This window comes from Aquila chrysaetos, chromosome 1 (genome assembly GCF_900496995.4).
Source record: "Aquila chrysaetos chrysaetos chromosome 1, bAquChr1.4, whole genome shotgun sequence".
Classification (NCBI taxonomy): domain Eukaryota; kingdom Metazoa; phylum Chordata; class Aves; order Accipitriformes; family Accipitridae; genus Aquila; species Aquila chrysaetos.
Genome location: NC_044004.1, coordinates 49,192,073 through 49,205,513, shown reverse-complemented (window position 1 = coordinate 49,205,513; position 13,441 = coordinate 49,192,073). Strand labels below are relative to the sequence as shown.

Below are 13,441 nucleotides of genomic sequence, written 5' to 3'. Positions count from 1 at the left end.
ATGGTGTTGCGGACTGGCTCACTTCTTGTTTCTGCTCTTCTACTTTGCACAGCACATTTAAGTAATCACTGGGCCATGCAACCCTTATAGCTCTACATACCTTCCTTTGTAACTGGTGCAGAAAATCACACTGATAAGAGACAATTCATCTTTCTACTTCAGTATATCTCCTAGAACTACTGTATTGCTCTTCACCAATTATAAAGGGAATTTAAACAAGCAAGTAGATACAGGTGTTTATATTAAGATAGCTGGTCCTACCCTGCGTGCCTGGAGTCTCAGTTGTGGATTTCCTGTACTTCAGGTATTTTTGTGGAAACCTGAAACTGTCTCTGAGGGCATGAAGTTAGGTGTGGGTTTCTCTAACTAGGCACTTCCATGCTGCACTTTGCTTGTGTTGCTGGAGCTTAAGTACAGGAGAGTCTAAATGAATCTTTATTAAACTTTATACATGCAATTATATTGTGGTGAAATACCAAAACATTGGTATATGGACTGAGTGAGTATTTGAAAAATGGGAAAAATTGCTTATACACACGTGCCTGTGTGTTGATATATATGTATATATTCATATATATGTATATCTGTCTACATGCCTATGCATATGTATATATTCACACTCCTGTGTGTATGTGTACACATATATACATGCATGAGATGATAATTTATGTGGGTGTAGCCTGCAACACCACTTTCAGTTCTACTTTCCTGTTATAATTATATCTCTAGGGTTAGTTCAAAGTCTGCTACAAAAGGATTTTTCTGTACACTCTCTTGGAGAAGAATAGCTCATGGGCTAATCAAGGCTGAATTCCAGGTACATGATGAGTGAATCATCTGATAGCAAACACTGAGCATTGATAAAACAGATTAGGAGACTGTGTGCCTAGGGCTAAGGAGGAAAATACGTCTTGCCGGTCATTTCAAAGAGAGGGTGAGAGAGAGGTAGGAGAAGCCTTAGCTTTCACACAGTATGCTCTTACCATAGACCCAGACTTCTGTGGGTCGGCACATTTAAAAGGACTCATAATGTTACTGCTCTTATGCCCATCAGATCTCCTAGGTGGGAATTCCCCTGTTTACATAGCCAAGCAGAGATTTGAAGTGGGAAGGAAACAGCAGCATAAGAGGAAGCTGGGTAAAGAGCAATCGGCAAGAGAGAGCTGAAACAACAGAAGTTAACTGGTGTGGAGGCGCCGGAGCTGCAGCTGGCATCCCTGGGAATCTCTTCTGCACAGAGGTGAGTCCGCAGGCGGGTGGCGGCTGGAGGTGCAGGGAAAGAGAGTGGAGCTGCAACGCCAGAGCAAGAAGCAAGGAGGGAGCACTGGGAAGAGGCCAGCTAATCTCTCCCACCGAGTCCTCCTCCTCTGCATGGGGGATTCAGGGTGCTTGGGGCTGCTGGGCAGGGGCCAGCTCCCGCAGGAGTGCAGGGCGGGCAGGGATGTCTGGCTCCAGCAGAAGCGGAGCAGGCAGGTGCAATCGCAGGCAGCTGGCGGGGCTGCGTGGCAGGCAGGCAGCAGAAGGAAGGCTCCCTGGGAAAGCCAATGTCTTTCAGGAAATGAGAGAGAGGAAAGCAGCAAATGAAAAAGAGACAAGTTGGGTCAGACTGCAATTTCTGCTCAGCTTCTCTGTGGGAGGGTGCCTTGTATGTGCTTTGTCCTGTTTGTATGTTGTCCCATTTGTGTGTCGATACTGGCTGCCCAGGGAAGGCTGGGCATGAAGGTGGGCTGCGTTTGTGTTAGGAATTCAATCAGGAAAGACCTCATTGAGCAATAGTCTCAGGGCACTGGGTCAGCTATCTCCTCACCTAACTCTGCCCTGTCGCACATCCTCGGTGTCAGAAACAAGAAGAGGCATGCTGTATATGTACGTGCGTGTGTATACACATACATTCTATTAAGGCAATGCTCATGGGTGATAGCGAGGACATATGTAACCCACACACAAACAAGTGGAAAGCAGCAGCTTTCCCCAGTCTGCTTGTGGGTCAATCCCTTCACCAACCAGTGACCCTCCCGCTGCAGACTCCATAGCACTGCTCAAATTTATCAGTCCTCATTTAGCTTGATAGCACTCCCCAAGCTAGAATCAATTTGCACACCATTGGCACACCTCACTATCAGTTACATTAGCCTTTAGCATTTGTTAGCATTTATAGAATGTCATTCTGGTGGCACTCATGGTTTTGTTTAAGAATATGTGCATATTTCCTCAAATACTTCTACTCACCCGGGCCAGGGAAGATAAACCTGAGCATGTCTGATGGTTCAGACCCTTCGTCCATAACCCAGAAACACTTTGAATGTCTAGTTCATCACAGCATCTTATGCTATAAGGGCATCTGTGCAAGTTTCCATATTTTTACCTGCATTTCAATCTCTATGTGGCTTTTATTCTTCCCAGCGCAACAGGGAAAAGTGATTCCTTGGTAGGGCAATGATATTGTGGACTGGGGCTATACTTCTGAGTGGGTGCAGAGAGGCCTGAAATGACCCTGTAAGTCAGGGTCTTAAGCTGAATTATTAGACATAAATGGGAAGGGGAAGACATCGGCTGAAAATGAATGAGGGTGGCAATGGGACTTCCCCGAGTGTCTGCTCACACTACAGATGAGCAAAGAAACCTGGAAAAGATTCTCAGGGAAGTGACAATAACGAAAAGCATCCTGTACCACCAAATGGGGTTCAGTCCTGCAGTCCCTGGTTGGTTTCAGGCTGGTAAGGTGGAGAGCCATTAGACTCAGCTGGTATTTCCCACGCTGTACCTGCCCAGTTCCCTTCTGTGCTGCCAATTTTCCATCTGTAAATAACCTCCCCATAGACAGATTTTGATCGGCCAGGTTGCCTGGTTGTTTCTTTTTCTAACACTAAGCATTTTGATGGCAACTTTAAAAATACCACATAAATGTGTTGCTTGTGAAACTCATCTTACTCATAGCTTTGCTCCTATGGCCTACAGCACTGTGTTATGCAGTCAGACTTACAAGACCAAAAAAGTCCCATAAAAGAGCCTCAGCTGTACAGCAGGTGAGTGTAACTACAGATCACAATTCTTTGGGTGGGATTCACATGGAAAAATATCTAGGTATCTAAACTGTGATGCTCCATTTTAAGTCAATGGGGTCATTTCTCTTGGAGTCATCACATCTTAATGTGGGTGTTCAAGAGACATGATGTGAATTGCCCCTAAAAGTTGTTATTTCTTTCCATTGACTTTGGAGGACATGATGGGTAACCAGCTCACCTGTGGGCATCTAAAGACAGGGAAGAGGACTGTGTCCTTCAAGACCTAAAGCTCTACATCAGAGACAGACAGACATTAGAGGAAAATAACAGAAGAGGCCAAAATGTTTATAGTCCTTCAGGTGGGAAGAGGTGGAATGATTGAAAAAATTACCCACAACTTTTCCTTCTCTCCCCATATGCCCCCAAAATCTCAGCTAATTCTGCACCCTTTGAATAATTTTAAGCAACTCTGGCTAAAAATAATGCAACTAGAAGGGTAGGACTTGTCTGTATGAACTTGTCTGTGTGGGTCAGCTATTGTAAAACAAATCAGAGTATGAATTCAAAGTACAGTAGATCTTCTGCACAGAGTCTCAGTGGGATGACTGAAGGAGAAAGAACTTCTCAGTGAGCCAGTCTAACCCCATTAACCTGATACAGAGCCCATGATGATCTTTGGGAACGTGTTCATTGGCCTCTTTGGGGTTGGTTCATTCTTTTCACCCTCAGTAAGATACCTACTGAGGTAGGGGGGGGGGTTGTGACACACTGGGTAAAGTTATACTTTAAAAGTGCTCTTTGATCCTTGTCAAGAAAGCATAAACAAAAAAAGGGTTGTAATTCAATGCGTAATAAGGGTTTTGAAGGGAAAACAGCCCTCTCAGGCTTCAAGAATTGTTTCTGCAACTCCTCAGAGGGACAGAAGAACTAAAGTCACCTTGGTGGGAGTAAGGACAGGTTGGATATTGCAGCAAGCTCTGTAACACAGAAAGCCACATCAGATCAGTACTATGAAAGGCACAACTGTGAGAAGAAAGAGAAGTGACACAGGATCCACAGCTGTGTGGTTTCTCTTGAATCATTTCAGTCCAGAAGATGAGGAACAGGCTGTGGGGCTAGAAAAAGCTGATCTAGTCCATCCAGCTGATCTGATCTGCAGGAGGCTCCAAAAGCCCCTGGCTCTTCCTCATGGCTTGGCCTGAGCATCCCTCTGCCACAGAGACCCAAAGCAGAAAAAGCCACTGGCAGAGGAGAAGGATGTGGCAGGAAGAAGGAAGAGCTAAGAGTCGGTAGGTTACAATCGTCAGTTTTCCCAGCTCAAATTTCATTAGCAAGTATCACACAGATGGCAACATAACAATGGCCTACACAGATGTGTGGATTGTCCGGCTCATAGTTCTCAAATGAGTTTCACCATGTCTAGTGCACACAGGCGACTCATGGGGGGTTACAAAAGCGACCCAGCCTTGGATTGCCTTGAGGCCCTGTCTCTCTGCAGAGAGGACTCACCGGGAGCTGTGTAGACAGCTTAGCCCCGGGTTGTCTGATAAACCCTAAAGTAAACACCGTTTACTTAAACGGCTTAAACGGTTTTTAAACGGCTGCACCGTTCAAAGAACCAAAACCTGAACCGAGCCTTGAAATCCCTTAACAAATAGTATGCCCTGAGTCTCAGTCCAACGACTATTCAGTTGCCTGAGGAAGCAAGGTAAAAAAAAAAAACAACTGGAGGGTTTCAGCTTCAGTTTCAAATGACAGCCTTGTGTATTCAAATAATCACAGACCAGCAAAGGAAAGATAAGGGAAACTCCACTCAGATATACATAATCCATTTAGGCATATATCATAATCCACTCAGACATAGTCATACACACCATTCCACAAGTCAGGGGATAAAAACTAGAGGATTCAAGTTGGAAATCGGGAAGTCACTTCTCCAACTGTACAGTTGGCTTGTGAAGGTGTCCTAGTTTCAGCTGGGATGGAGTTAACTGTCTTCCTAGTAGCTGGTACGGTGCTATGTTTTGAGTTCAGTATGTGAAGAATGTTGATAACACTGATGTTTTCAGTTGTTGCTAAGTAGTGTTTAGACTAACGTCAAGGATTTTTCAGCTTCTCATGGCCAGCCAGCAAGAAAGCTGGAGGGGCACAAGAAGTTGGCACAGGACACAGCCAGGGCAGCTGACCCAAACTGGCCAACAGGGTATTCCATACCATGTGACATCATGCCCAGTATATAAACTGGGGGGAGTGGGGGCGGGGGGAATCACCACTCGGGGGACTAGCTGGGTGCCGGTCGGTGGGTGGTGAGCAATTGCACTGCGCATCATTTGTACATTCCAATCCTTTCATTATTGCTGTTGTCATTTTATTAGTGTTATCATTATCATTATTAGTTTCTTCTTTTCTGTTCTATTAAACCGTTCTTATCTCAACCCGTGGGTTTTGCTTCTTTTTCCCGATTTTCTCCCCCATCCCACTGGGTGGGGGGGAGTGAGCGAGCGGCTGCATGGTGCTTAGTTGCTGGCTGGGGTTAAACCATGACAGAAGGAGATCCTTCCCCCCCTTGATCAGGATGCTGGTCGAGGTAGCTTCCCTGGGATTGAGAGCCCATACCTGGAGGGGTAAGGAAATATTGTTTATGCTTTAAGTTTGTAAACACGTGTGTGCTTGTGGTTGTCTGTGAATCGCTTGTGGTTGTAATAGTGTACTACTCTTGCTTTAAAAATTGCAATAGTGCATTCCTCCATTGTATCTGTAAAACCTGCAATAGTGGCGTGTTAAGTCTGTAAGTGAAGTTCAAATAAATCATTTGCTTGGACCTTGCAGTTAAGTCTGTGAGTGAAGTTCAAGTCGTTTGCCTGAACCTTGCAGTTAAGTCTTTTTCTGTCACAACAGACATCCAGGCAAATATTTATTTCCCTGCTCCTAGCACATTTACAATCAGAATAGTGAAAGGCAGATAAAATGAGGAAAGGGACTGCAACATATGCAGACCTCTTCTCCCTATTGTCAGAATTGAGATTAGACATATGCTTGAAATGAGTGTGAAATGTGAACGTGTTGTGGTTTAACCCCAGCCAGCAACTAAGCACCACACAGCTGCTCGCTCACTAACCCCCCACACTGGGATGAGGGAGAGACTTGAAAAAAAGTAAAACTTGTGGGTTGAGATAAAGACAGTTTAATAGGACAGAAAGGGAAGAAAATAATGATAATGATAACAGTAATAAATGCAATAATAATAAAGAAATAATTAGAATATACAGAACAAGTGATGTGCAATACAATTGCTTACTACGCCCTGACTGGTGCCCAGCCAGTCCCCGAGCCATGGTGTCCCCTGGCCAACTTCCCTAGTTTATATACTGGGCATGGCATCATATGGCATGGAAGACCCCTTTGGCTCATTTGGGTCAGCTGTCCTGGCTCTGTCCCCTCCTAGCTTCTTGTGCACTCCCAGCCTCTGCTGGCAGGGCAGTATGAGAAGCTGAAAACTCCTTGACTTAGTGTAAAACACCACTTAGCAACAACTAAAACATCAGTGTGTTATCAAAATTATTCTCATCCTAAATGCAAAACACAACACTCTACCAGCTACTAGGAAGAAAATTAACTTTATTCCAGCTGAAACCAGGACAGAACATCACTATCTCCCGCAAGACGCTGACTCTTCTTGATGTAACCAGGATTTGAAACACATACAGGAGACTCCCTGTAGTAAAAAACGAATATACAAAATAATATTCACAGATCCAGAAGAAAAAGACCTAAGGTGGGGCTGAGGGGGGGGGATGTATGGGGACTATTTCCTAAACAGGCGAAGGATCAGATTAGTAATAATGTTGTGATTATTCAGATGCTTAGCTGAATCTGCAAAAGATTTGTGCAGCTGTTAATTGATTTGATAGTCCTGATTCCAAAATCAGAAACCACAGGGAAAAAAAGAGTAAATTCAATATACGTAGCATTTAACAAATGATTCTGGAATATTTGTGTACAATATGCCATTTTTGACTAATTTTTTCATCTCTGAACTGTGTTAAAACCAAATATATTTCTAGTGCCTTCAACGGTAAATGTTGACAGAACAGTATGTTATGCTTTAAATATATCCAAAACATATCTTCCTCAAAACTGGAACTTTCATGTTATATTTGCTCTAACTGTATTTCATATTTTAGGCAAAAGAATGACTACACACACCTGGCAAATGTGGGCCATCTACGTGGTCTTAGCTGCAAACTTCTCTGAAGAGCAAGTGCTGGAGCAGGCTTGTCCTTCGTGCGATGCCACTCAGCTTTGCAACTGCTCTTCCATGGGCTTGGACTTTGTTCCCCCAGGGCTCACGGGCAAAATCACAGTGTTAAACCTGGCCCACAATAGGATAAAGCACATCCGATCCCAGGATCTGCAGCAGGCTGTGAACCTGAGAGCCCTGCTGCTGCAGTCCAACGAAATCAGCTCCATAGACAAGGACTCGTTTCGCTCCCTTGGGAAACTGGAGCTCTTGGACTTATCAAATAACAGCTTGGCTCACTTGTACCCTGCATGGTTTGGGCACCTTTTTTCGCTCCAGCACCTCCACCTTCAAGGGAACTCCTACAGAGAGCTGGGGGAAAGCTCCCCCTTTTCTAGCCTGAGGAACCTGAGCTCTCTCCACCTGGGCAACCCGCAGTTCTCCACGCTAAGGCGAGGGAACTTTGAGGGCATTGAGTTTCTTGACAAGTTGTGGATTGACGGTGGCAATCTCAGTCAGTATGAGCCAGGAAGTTTGAAATCAATTAAGAAGATAAATCACATGATCATAAACGTAAGAAGTACTAATATATTCTCAGCAGTCGTCAGGGACCTTCTGCACTCTGTCACTTGGTTAGAAGTGAGAAAAATAGCATTCAATATACCTGGTGAAATGCAACTATTGAGAGTTATGTCGTCTTCATTTGCAAAGAAAATTTCTTTTAAACAGACCTTATTAACAGATGCTACTGTGCCTAAGATTGTCAGCATTTTAGAAAACATGCCACAGTTAGAGGAGGTGGAGATGATAGACTGTAGACTCTTGGGAACTGGACGATGGCAAACACATATTAAAGCAAACCAATCACGTACTCTTAGAGTTCTGACAATAGAGAAATTATCTATAGAAGAATTTTATTTGTTTACAGATCTTCAAGCTGTGCAAGGTCTACTATCTCTTCTTACCAAAATCACAGTTGAAAACACCAAGGTGTTTTTGGTACCATGCAGACTTTCACAACAGCTTCTGTCATTAGAGTATCTCGACCTTAGTGCAAATTTGCTTGGAGACCAGAGTTTGGAGCATTCAGCCTGTCAGGGTGGTTGGCCTTCACTACAAATTCTAAATTTAAGTCAGAATTCACTGAGTGACTTAGAAATGACGGTTAAAAGTTTGTCTCATCTAAGAAACCTAATTCTCTTAGACATTAGCCAAAATAATTTTGGTGAGATTCCAGATGTGTGTGAATGGCCCCAAACCCTGAAATATTTAAACCTCTCCAGCACTCAAATTCCTACACTAACGACTTGCATTCCCCCAACGCTGGAAGTTTTGGATGTTAGCGCTAACAACCTGAAGGAGTTTGGACTGCAACTCCCATTTCTCAAAGAGCTGTACCTCGCAAAAAACCAGCTGAAGGCCTTGCCTGGTGCCGCGCCCGTTCCTAACTTAGTGGCCATGTCAATCAGAAGAAACAAGCTCAACAGTTTCTCCAGGGAAGAGTTTGAGTCCTTCAGGAAAATGGAGCTGCTGGACGCCAGCGACAACAACTTCATCTGCTCCTGTGAATTCCTCTCCTTCATCCACCACGAGGCTGGCATAGCCCAGGTGCTGGTGGGGTGGCCGGAGAAGTATGTCTGTGACTCTCCGCTGGCAGTGAGAGGGACGCAGGTTGGAGCCGTGCATCTCTCCCTGATGGAGTGCCACAGGTCCCTCATAGTGTCGTCGATCTGCGTCCTGCTGTTCCTGGTCATCCTCATCCTGGTGGCCATCGGCTACAAGTACCACGCGGTCTGGTACCTGAGAATGACCTGGGCATGGCTCCAAGCCAAGCGGAAGCCCAAGCGAGCCCCCCTGAAGGACATCTGCTACGACGCTTTTGTCTCCTACAGCGAGAACGACTCCGACTGGGTGGAAAACATCATGGTGCGGGAGCTGGAGCAGGCCTGCCCCCCCTTTCGGCTCTGCCTCCACAAGCGGGACTTTGTGCCTGGGAAGTGGATCGTGGACAACATCATCGACTCCATAGAGAAGAGCCACAAAACGCTCTTTGTGCTGTCCGAGCACTTTGTGCAGAGCGAGTGGTGCAAATACGAGCTGGACTTCTCGCACTTCCGCCTCTTTGACGAGAACAACGATGCAGCGATTCTCGTCCTCCTGGAGCCCATCCAGAGCAAGGCGATTCCCAAGAGGTTCTGCAAGCTGCGGAAGATCATGAACACAAAGACCTACCTGGAGTGGCCTCTTGAAGAAGAGCAGCAGGAGATGTTTTGGTTTAATTTGAAAATAGCTCTAAAATCCTAGACAGGGACATTAAAGAATGAATATGTAGCAAATGTACTCTGGATTTTTTCCCTTGCCTGTTCATCCCATCACCTATCTGTACCTTGAGAATAGAGAGCTGTGCTACTGTAAATTCTATTACTTGCTGTGAGATTATTTTCTTTTTGTAGCCATGGTCATGAATCATTTTACTGGTTTGGACTGGAATAGAGTTAATTTTCTACATAGTTGCTCCTGTGGTGCTGTGGTTTGGATTTGTGACCAAAACAGTTTTGATAACACAGGGATGTTCTAGTTATTGTTGAACAGTGCTTGCACAGTATCAAGGTCTTTTCTGTTTCTCACGCTGTTGTGCCACTGAGTAGGCCATGTGTGTGTGATAATTTGGGAGGGGACACAGCAGATCCCAGCTGACCAAAGGGATGTCCCATACCATATAATCTCATGCTTGGCAATAAAAGTTGTCAGAAAGAAAGGTGAAGGGAGGACGTTTGGAGTTAATGGTGTTTGTCTTCCCAAGTGACTGTTATGCATGATGGAGCCCTGCTTTCATGGAAATGGGTAAACATCTGCCTGCTGATGGTAAGTAGTGCATGAATTCCTTATTTTGCTTTGCTTGCGTGCAGCTTTTGCTTTACCTATTGAACTGTCTTTATCTTAACCCATGAGTTTTCTCACTTTTACCCTTCCGATTCTCTCCCCTGTCCCACTGCGGGGGGAGTGAGCAAGCAGCTGTGCGGTGCTGAGCTGCCTTCCGGGGTTAAACCACAACAATTGTCTACACACATTAATCAGCAGTGTTAACAAAAGCTGTTTCATTTAAATATTGAATGATGAAAAGTTCTTTAGATATACAGCTATGTAGTTTATATATCTTTATATTTGCAAAAGCTTTAGGAGAGAGCCTGCCTAGCCAAGGGTTCTTCTGCATTCTTTGTATAAACCACTTCTAATCAAATGCAATAAAAGTCAGTTTATGCAGCAAGGCTTTTTGTCCTAGCTCTCCTAGTTAGTGGATCTAAGGACTAATTCTCAGCAGTATTTCACAATCACTGTATGTTAAATGTCCAGATCTCCTGCGGATTGTGGCTGCAAGGCTTAGTGTAAAAATGTGCTTTCACACTGCAGTTCTGGCTGATGTATCATGTATGTTCTATGGCAGACAACTTTCTCGGTGAAAGACACCTATGGAGGATGATTTCTGTCTAGTTTCATTGTACCATATGTGGGAATAGATGCTTCAGAGTAGGGTCCAAATACTCCTCTGACTTGCTCAAATGGAGTTTAAGCTATTCTCAGCTAGAATGTGGGAAACACTAATATATAAGTAGTCTTTGAATCCAACACCTTATTCCTCTCTCTGATCAGCAGCATTAGCAGACGCCCTAAAAGGGTGTTTCCTACCTTTCTGCTCTCTCTGTAAATGTAGTCCACAAAACCAGCGGGGGTAGAGAGCATCCCACCTCAGACATTGTGTTTGCTGTCAGCTGGGGCCATGTTTTCTTGAGAAAATTGCTGGGACAAGGCCTCTAATTGCTGAAAAAGTGGAGTAAATGGGAGGCACTGGCACCAGGCTCTTCCTTCAGAGATAATTTAAAAAGAAAGGGTTATCTTGGGTGATACCTGCCTTGCAGCCACAGGAAATTTTAGATGAACCCTAACAGATGAACCCTGAACCTGGTAGGCCAGAGGGACAACTAACTTCTGGATAGGCACAGTGTAGGACATTTCCAGGCGTGGGCAGAAGCAGACCTTAAAGGCCTTCACATGGAAACACCTACAGCATTTGGCTGTATCTGTGATGAGATCATGTCCAAGTTAGTGTTTTTATTGTTGCATTTTGGTCTTGGGCATCTAACACATACAAAATCTCTGTTCAAACACCTCAATAATTGTAATTGAGTTGGCACATTGGAAGTCTCATCTCACATTACTGCTTTTAGGAAGTTCTTCTCCACACAGCCAATGTGACAGTGAGAGCAGAAGTCCCCCTGTCCTTTGCTAGCCATTGAGAAGGCTGAGGACAAATATTCTTCCATTACACCCACAATTAGGCAACTCTATGACAGTGTAGCGCAAATGAGTGCTTTATTTACGTGCATTTTTGCATAAATGAATACAGGCATAACTCATTATAAGAATTAGTAACTTTGCTACTTCATCTAAGCAAACAAAGCCACCTTCTTCTATGTACTTAAGATTTGCTCTTTCTTTCATTTACTTAATGTTTTTTAATTGCATCATTTCCTATTTTTAGCATCTAAACTTCACCTTCATCAGTAGATGGCTTCACTCAATCTCTGCTTTATTCTCATATATATATTAAAGTGTAAATTAAGCTAATCTGTATTTCTGATTTCTAATAACAATGTAAAGATTCTTAAAGTACTGACCATATTTCATCTGAGTTCAAAAGCTACTTCAGCTAGGCTAGTTACCTTTTAAGACCAGCTTCTCTGACTCCTAAGCAGAACTGCCTGTTCTTGCGTAAACATGCTGCGTTTCAATTCCTCACAATGTGGCCAGCGTAGTATACATGTCAAACATTCGGCTGCTAAGCAGCAAGACTTATGCATCCATTTTGATCTGGGTTGCGTTTTTTGTTGGTTTTTGTTTTTTTTTGTTTTTTTGTTTTTTTTTTTTTTTTAAGCAATAGTAACATATGGAATTGGTGGTTAGGGATTGTAACTTTGTCCTCTGGTGTTTGAGAAGCTGGTTATTGGAAGTTGGACCTTTTGAGCATGGTGACAGTAAGTCAAAGAGGACTTAATATAAGACCTCCACATACAGGCCTATCTGACTACCAAGCACACCGTAAATGTTGCCATGGTTAGTGCTTTTCGGAAATGGCCATTGGAAGATGTACAAGCTACAATACAACAGCTCTTGAAAGAGGTGAGGTAAAAAAAAGCTACTGGTGATCTTGTATTACCTGACATTAACCAAATGAACAAACTGTTTGGGTGCCGTTTTTCAGAATTTGCTGTATACAAAGCCATTATTTGACTTAAAATTCTCCTTATCTGCTGCACAATTTTCTGTAGTCAGAATTTCAACTGGAAGCCACTACCAATATATTTAATAATGAAACAAACTTAAAATATTTCTTTTCCCTTTTTAGGGGATATTCATTCTAAGAAATAAGTCCCGTCCCCGTCGTCCCATCCCCGCACAACCTTCCCATTAAAGGCAGCAATTTCTTTTAATTCTTACTTTGAGAAAATAAAAAATGCTTTAATAGCATGCTGTACAGTCTTACTGTAATGCAAAAAGAAGCACTACTCTGCAAAAGTAGCATACCGGTGTATAGCATACCGGAGTTCAACCAACTGCTATTTTCTCTAGTCTTTTAAAATTAAGTACAGAATATGCACATTATTGCAGACAGGTAAATATCCAACACTTAGCATTCTCACTAATGATCTGAGTCCTGTTCTAGAGCCAGTGAGTAATTAATGCCTTGGACGATGCCTATAACAACTGATTGCCAAACCACCAGATAGCACAGCCAGTCCAAAAGTCATCCATACAATATGTGTGCATTCCTACCTAATCTGTTGTTAAGGAAACTGGAGACAAAATGCAAGGATAGGTAAATCTTGGTGTTTTTCTTAGCCAGAATCAAAGAAAAAGTATTAGGTTAAAATTTTGAAATGCCTTCTTTTCAATTAACAAATTAAATATCGTTCCCACATATGGTTAAAGTGGGCTTCAAAAAAGTAAGCCAAACTTTGCTTCAACTCAAGCAGGTTTCTACAGATGCAGCATCAGATCTTCAACTATTATTACATTTGCTAAAGGAAAAATGTTGTTTACTAACTACTAAGAGAAGGGGGAAAAAACAGCACTTGTTCTGAAAGTGGATTATATCAATTTTGTTATTCCATTAAAGAGCAAAATCCACTGCATGGTC

General features: G+C 43.3%; 1 protein-coding gene across 2 annotated transcripts; it reads left to right on the top strand.

The window, feature by feature from the left end:
* Window positions 1-624: 624 nt before the first annotated feature.
* TLR2 (toll like receptor 2) lies at window positions 625-10,009 on the top strand. Of its 2 annotated transcripts, XM_041124953.1 has the most exons (3): window positions 625-1,240; window positions 2,959-3,026; window positions 7,190-10,009. In XM_041124953.1, the coding sequence occupies exon 3, from the start codon at window positions 7,198-7,200 to the stop codon at window positions 9,547-9,549; it is 2,352 nt and encodes a 783-aa protein (XP_040980887.1). In that variant the 5' UTR covers window positions 625-1,240; window positions 2,959-3,026; window positions 7,190-7,197; the 3' UTR covers window positions 9,550-10,009. The 2 variants fall into 2 exon arrangements, with proteins under 2 accessions (XP_040980887.1, XP_029866336.1); XM_030010476.2 differs by lacking the exon at window positions 2,959-3,026.
* The last annotated feature ends 3,432 nt before the right edge of the window (window positions 10,010-13,441 follow it).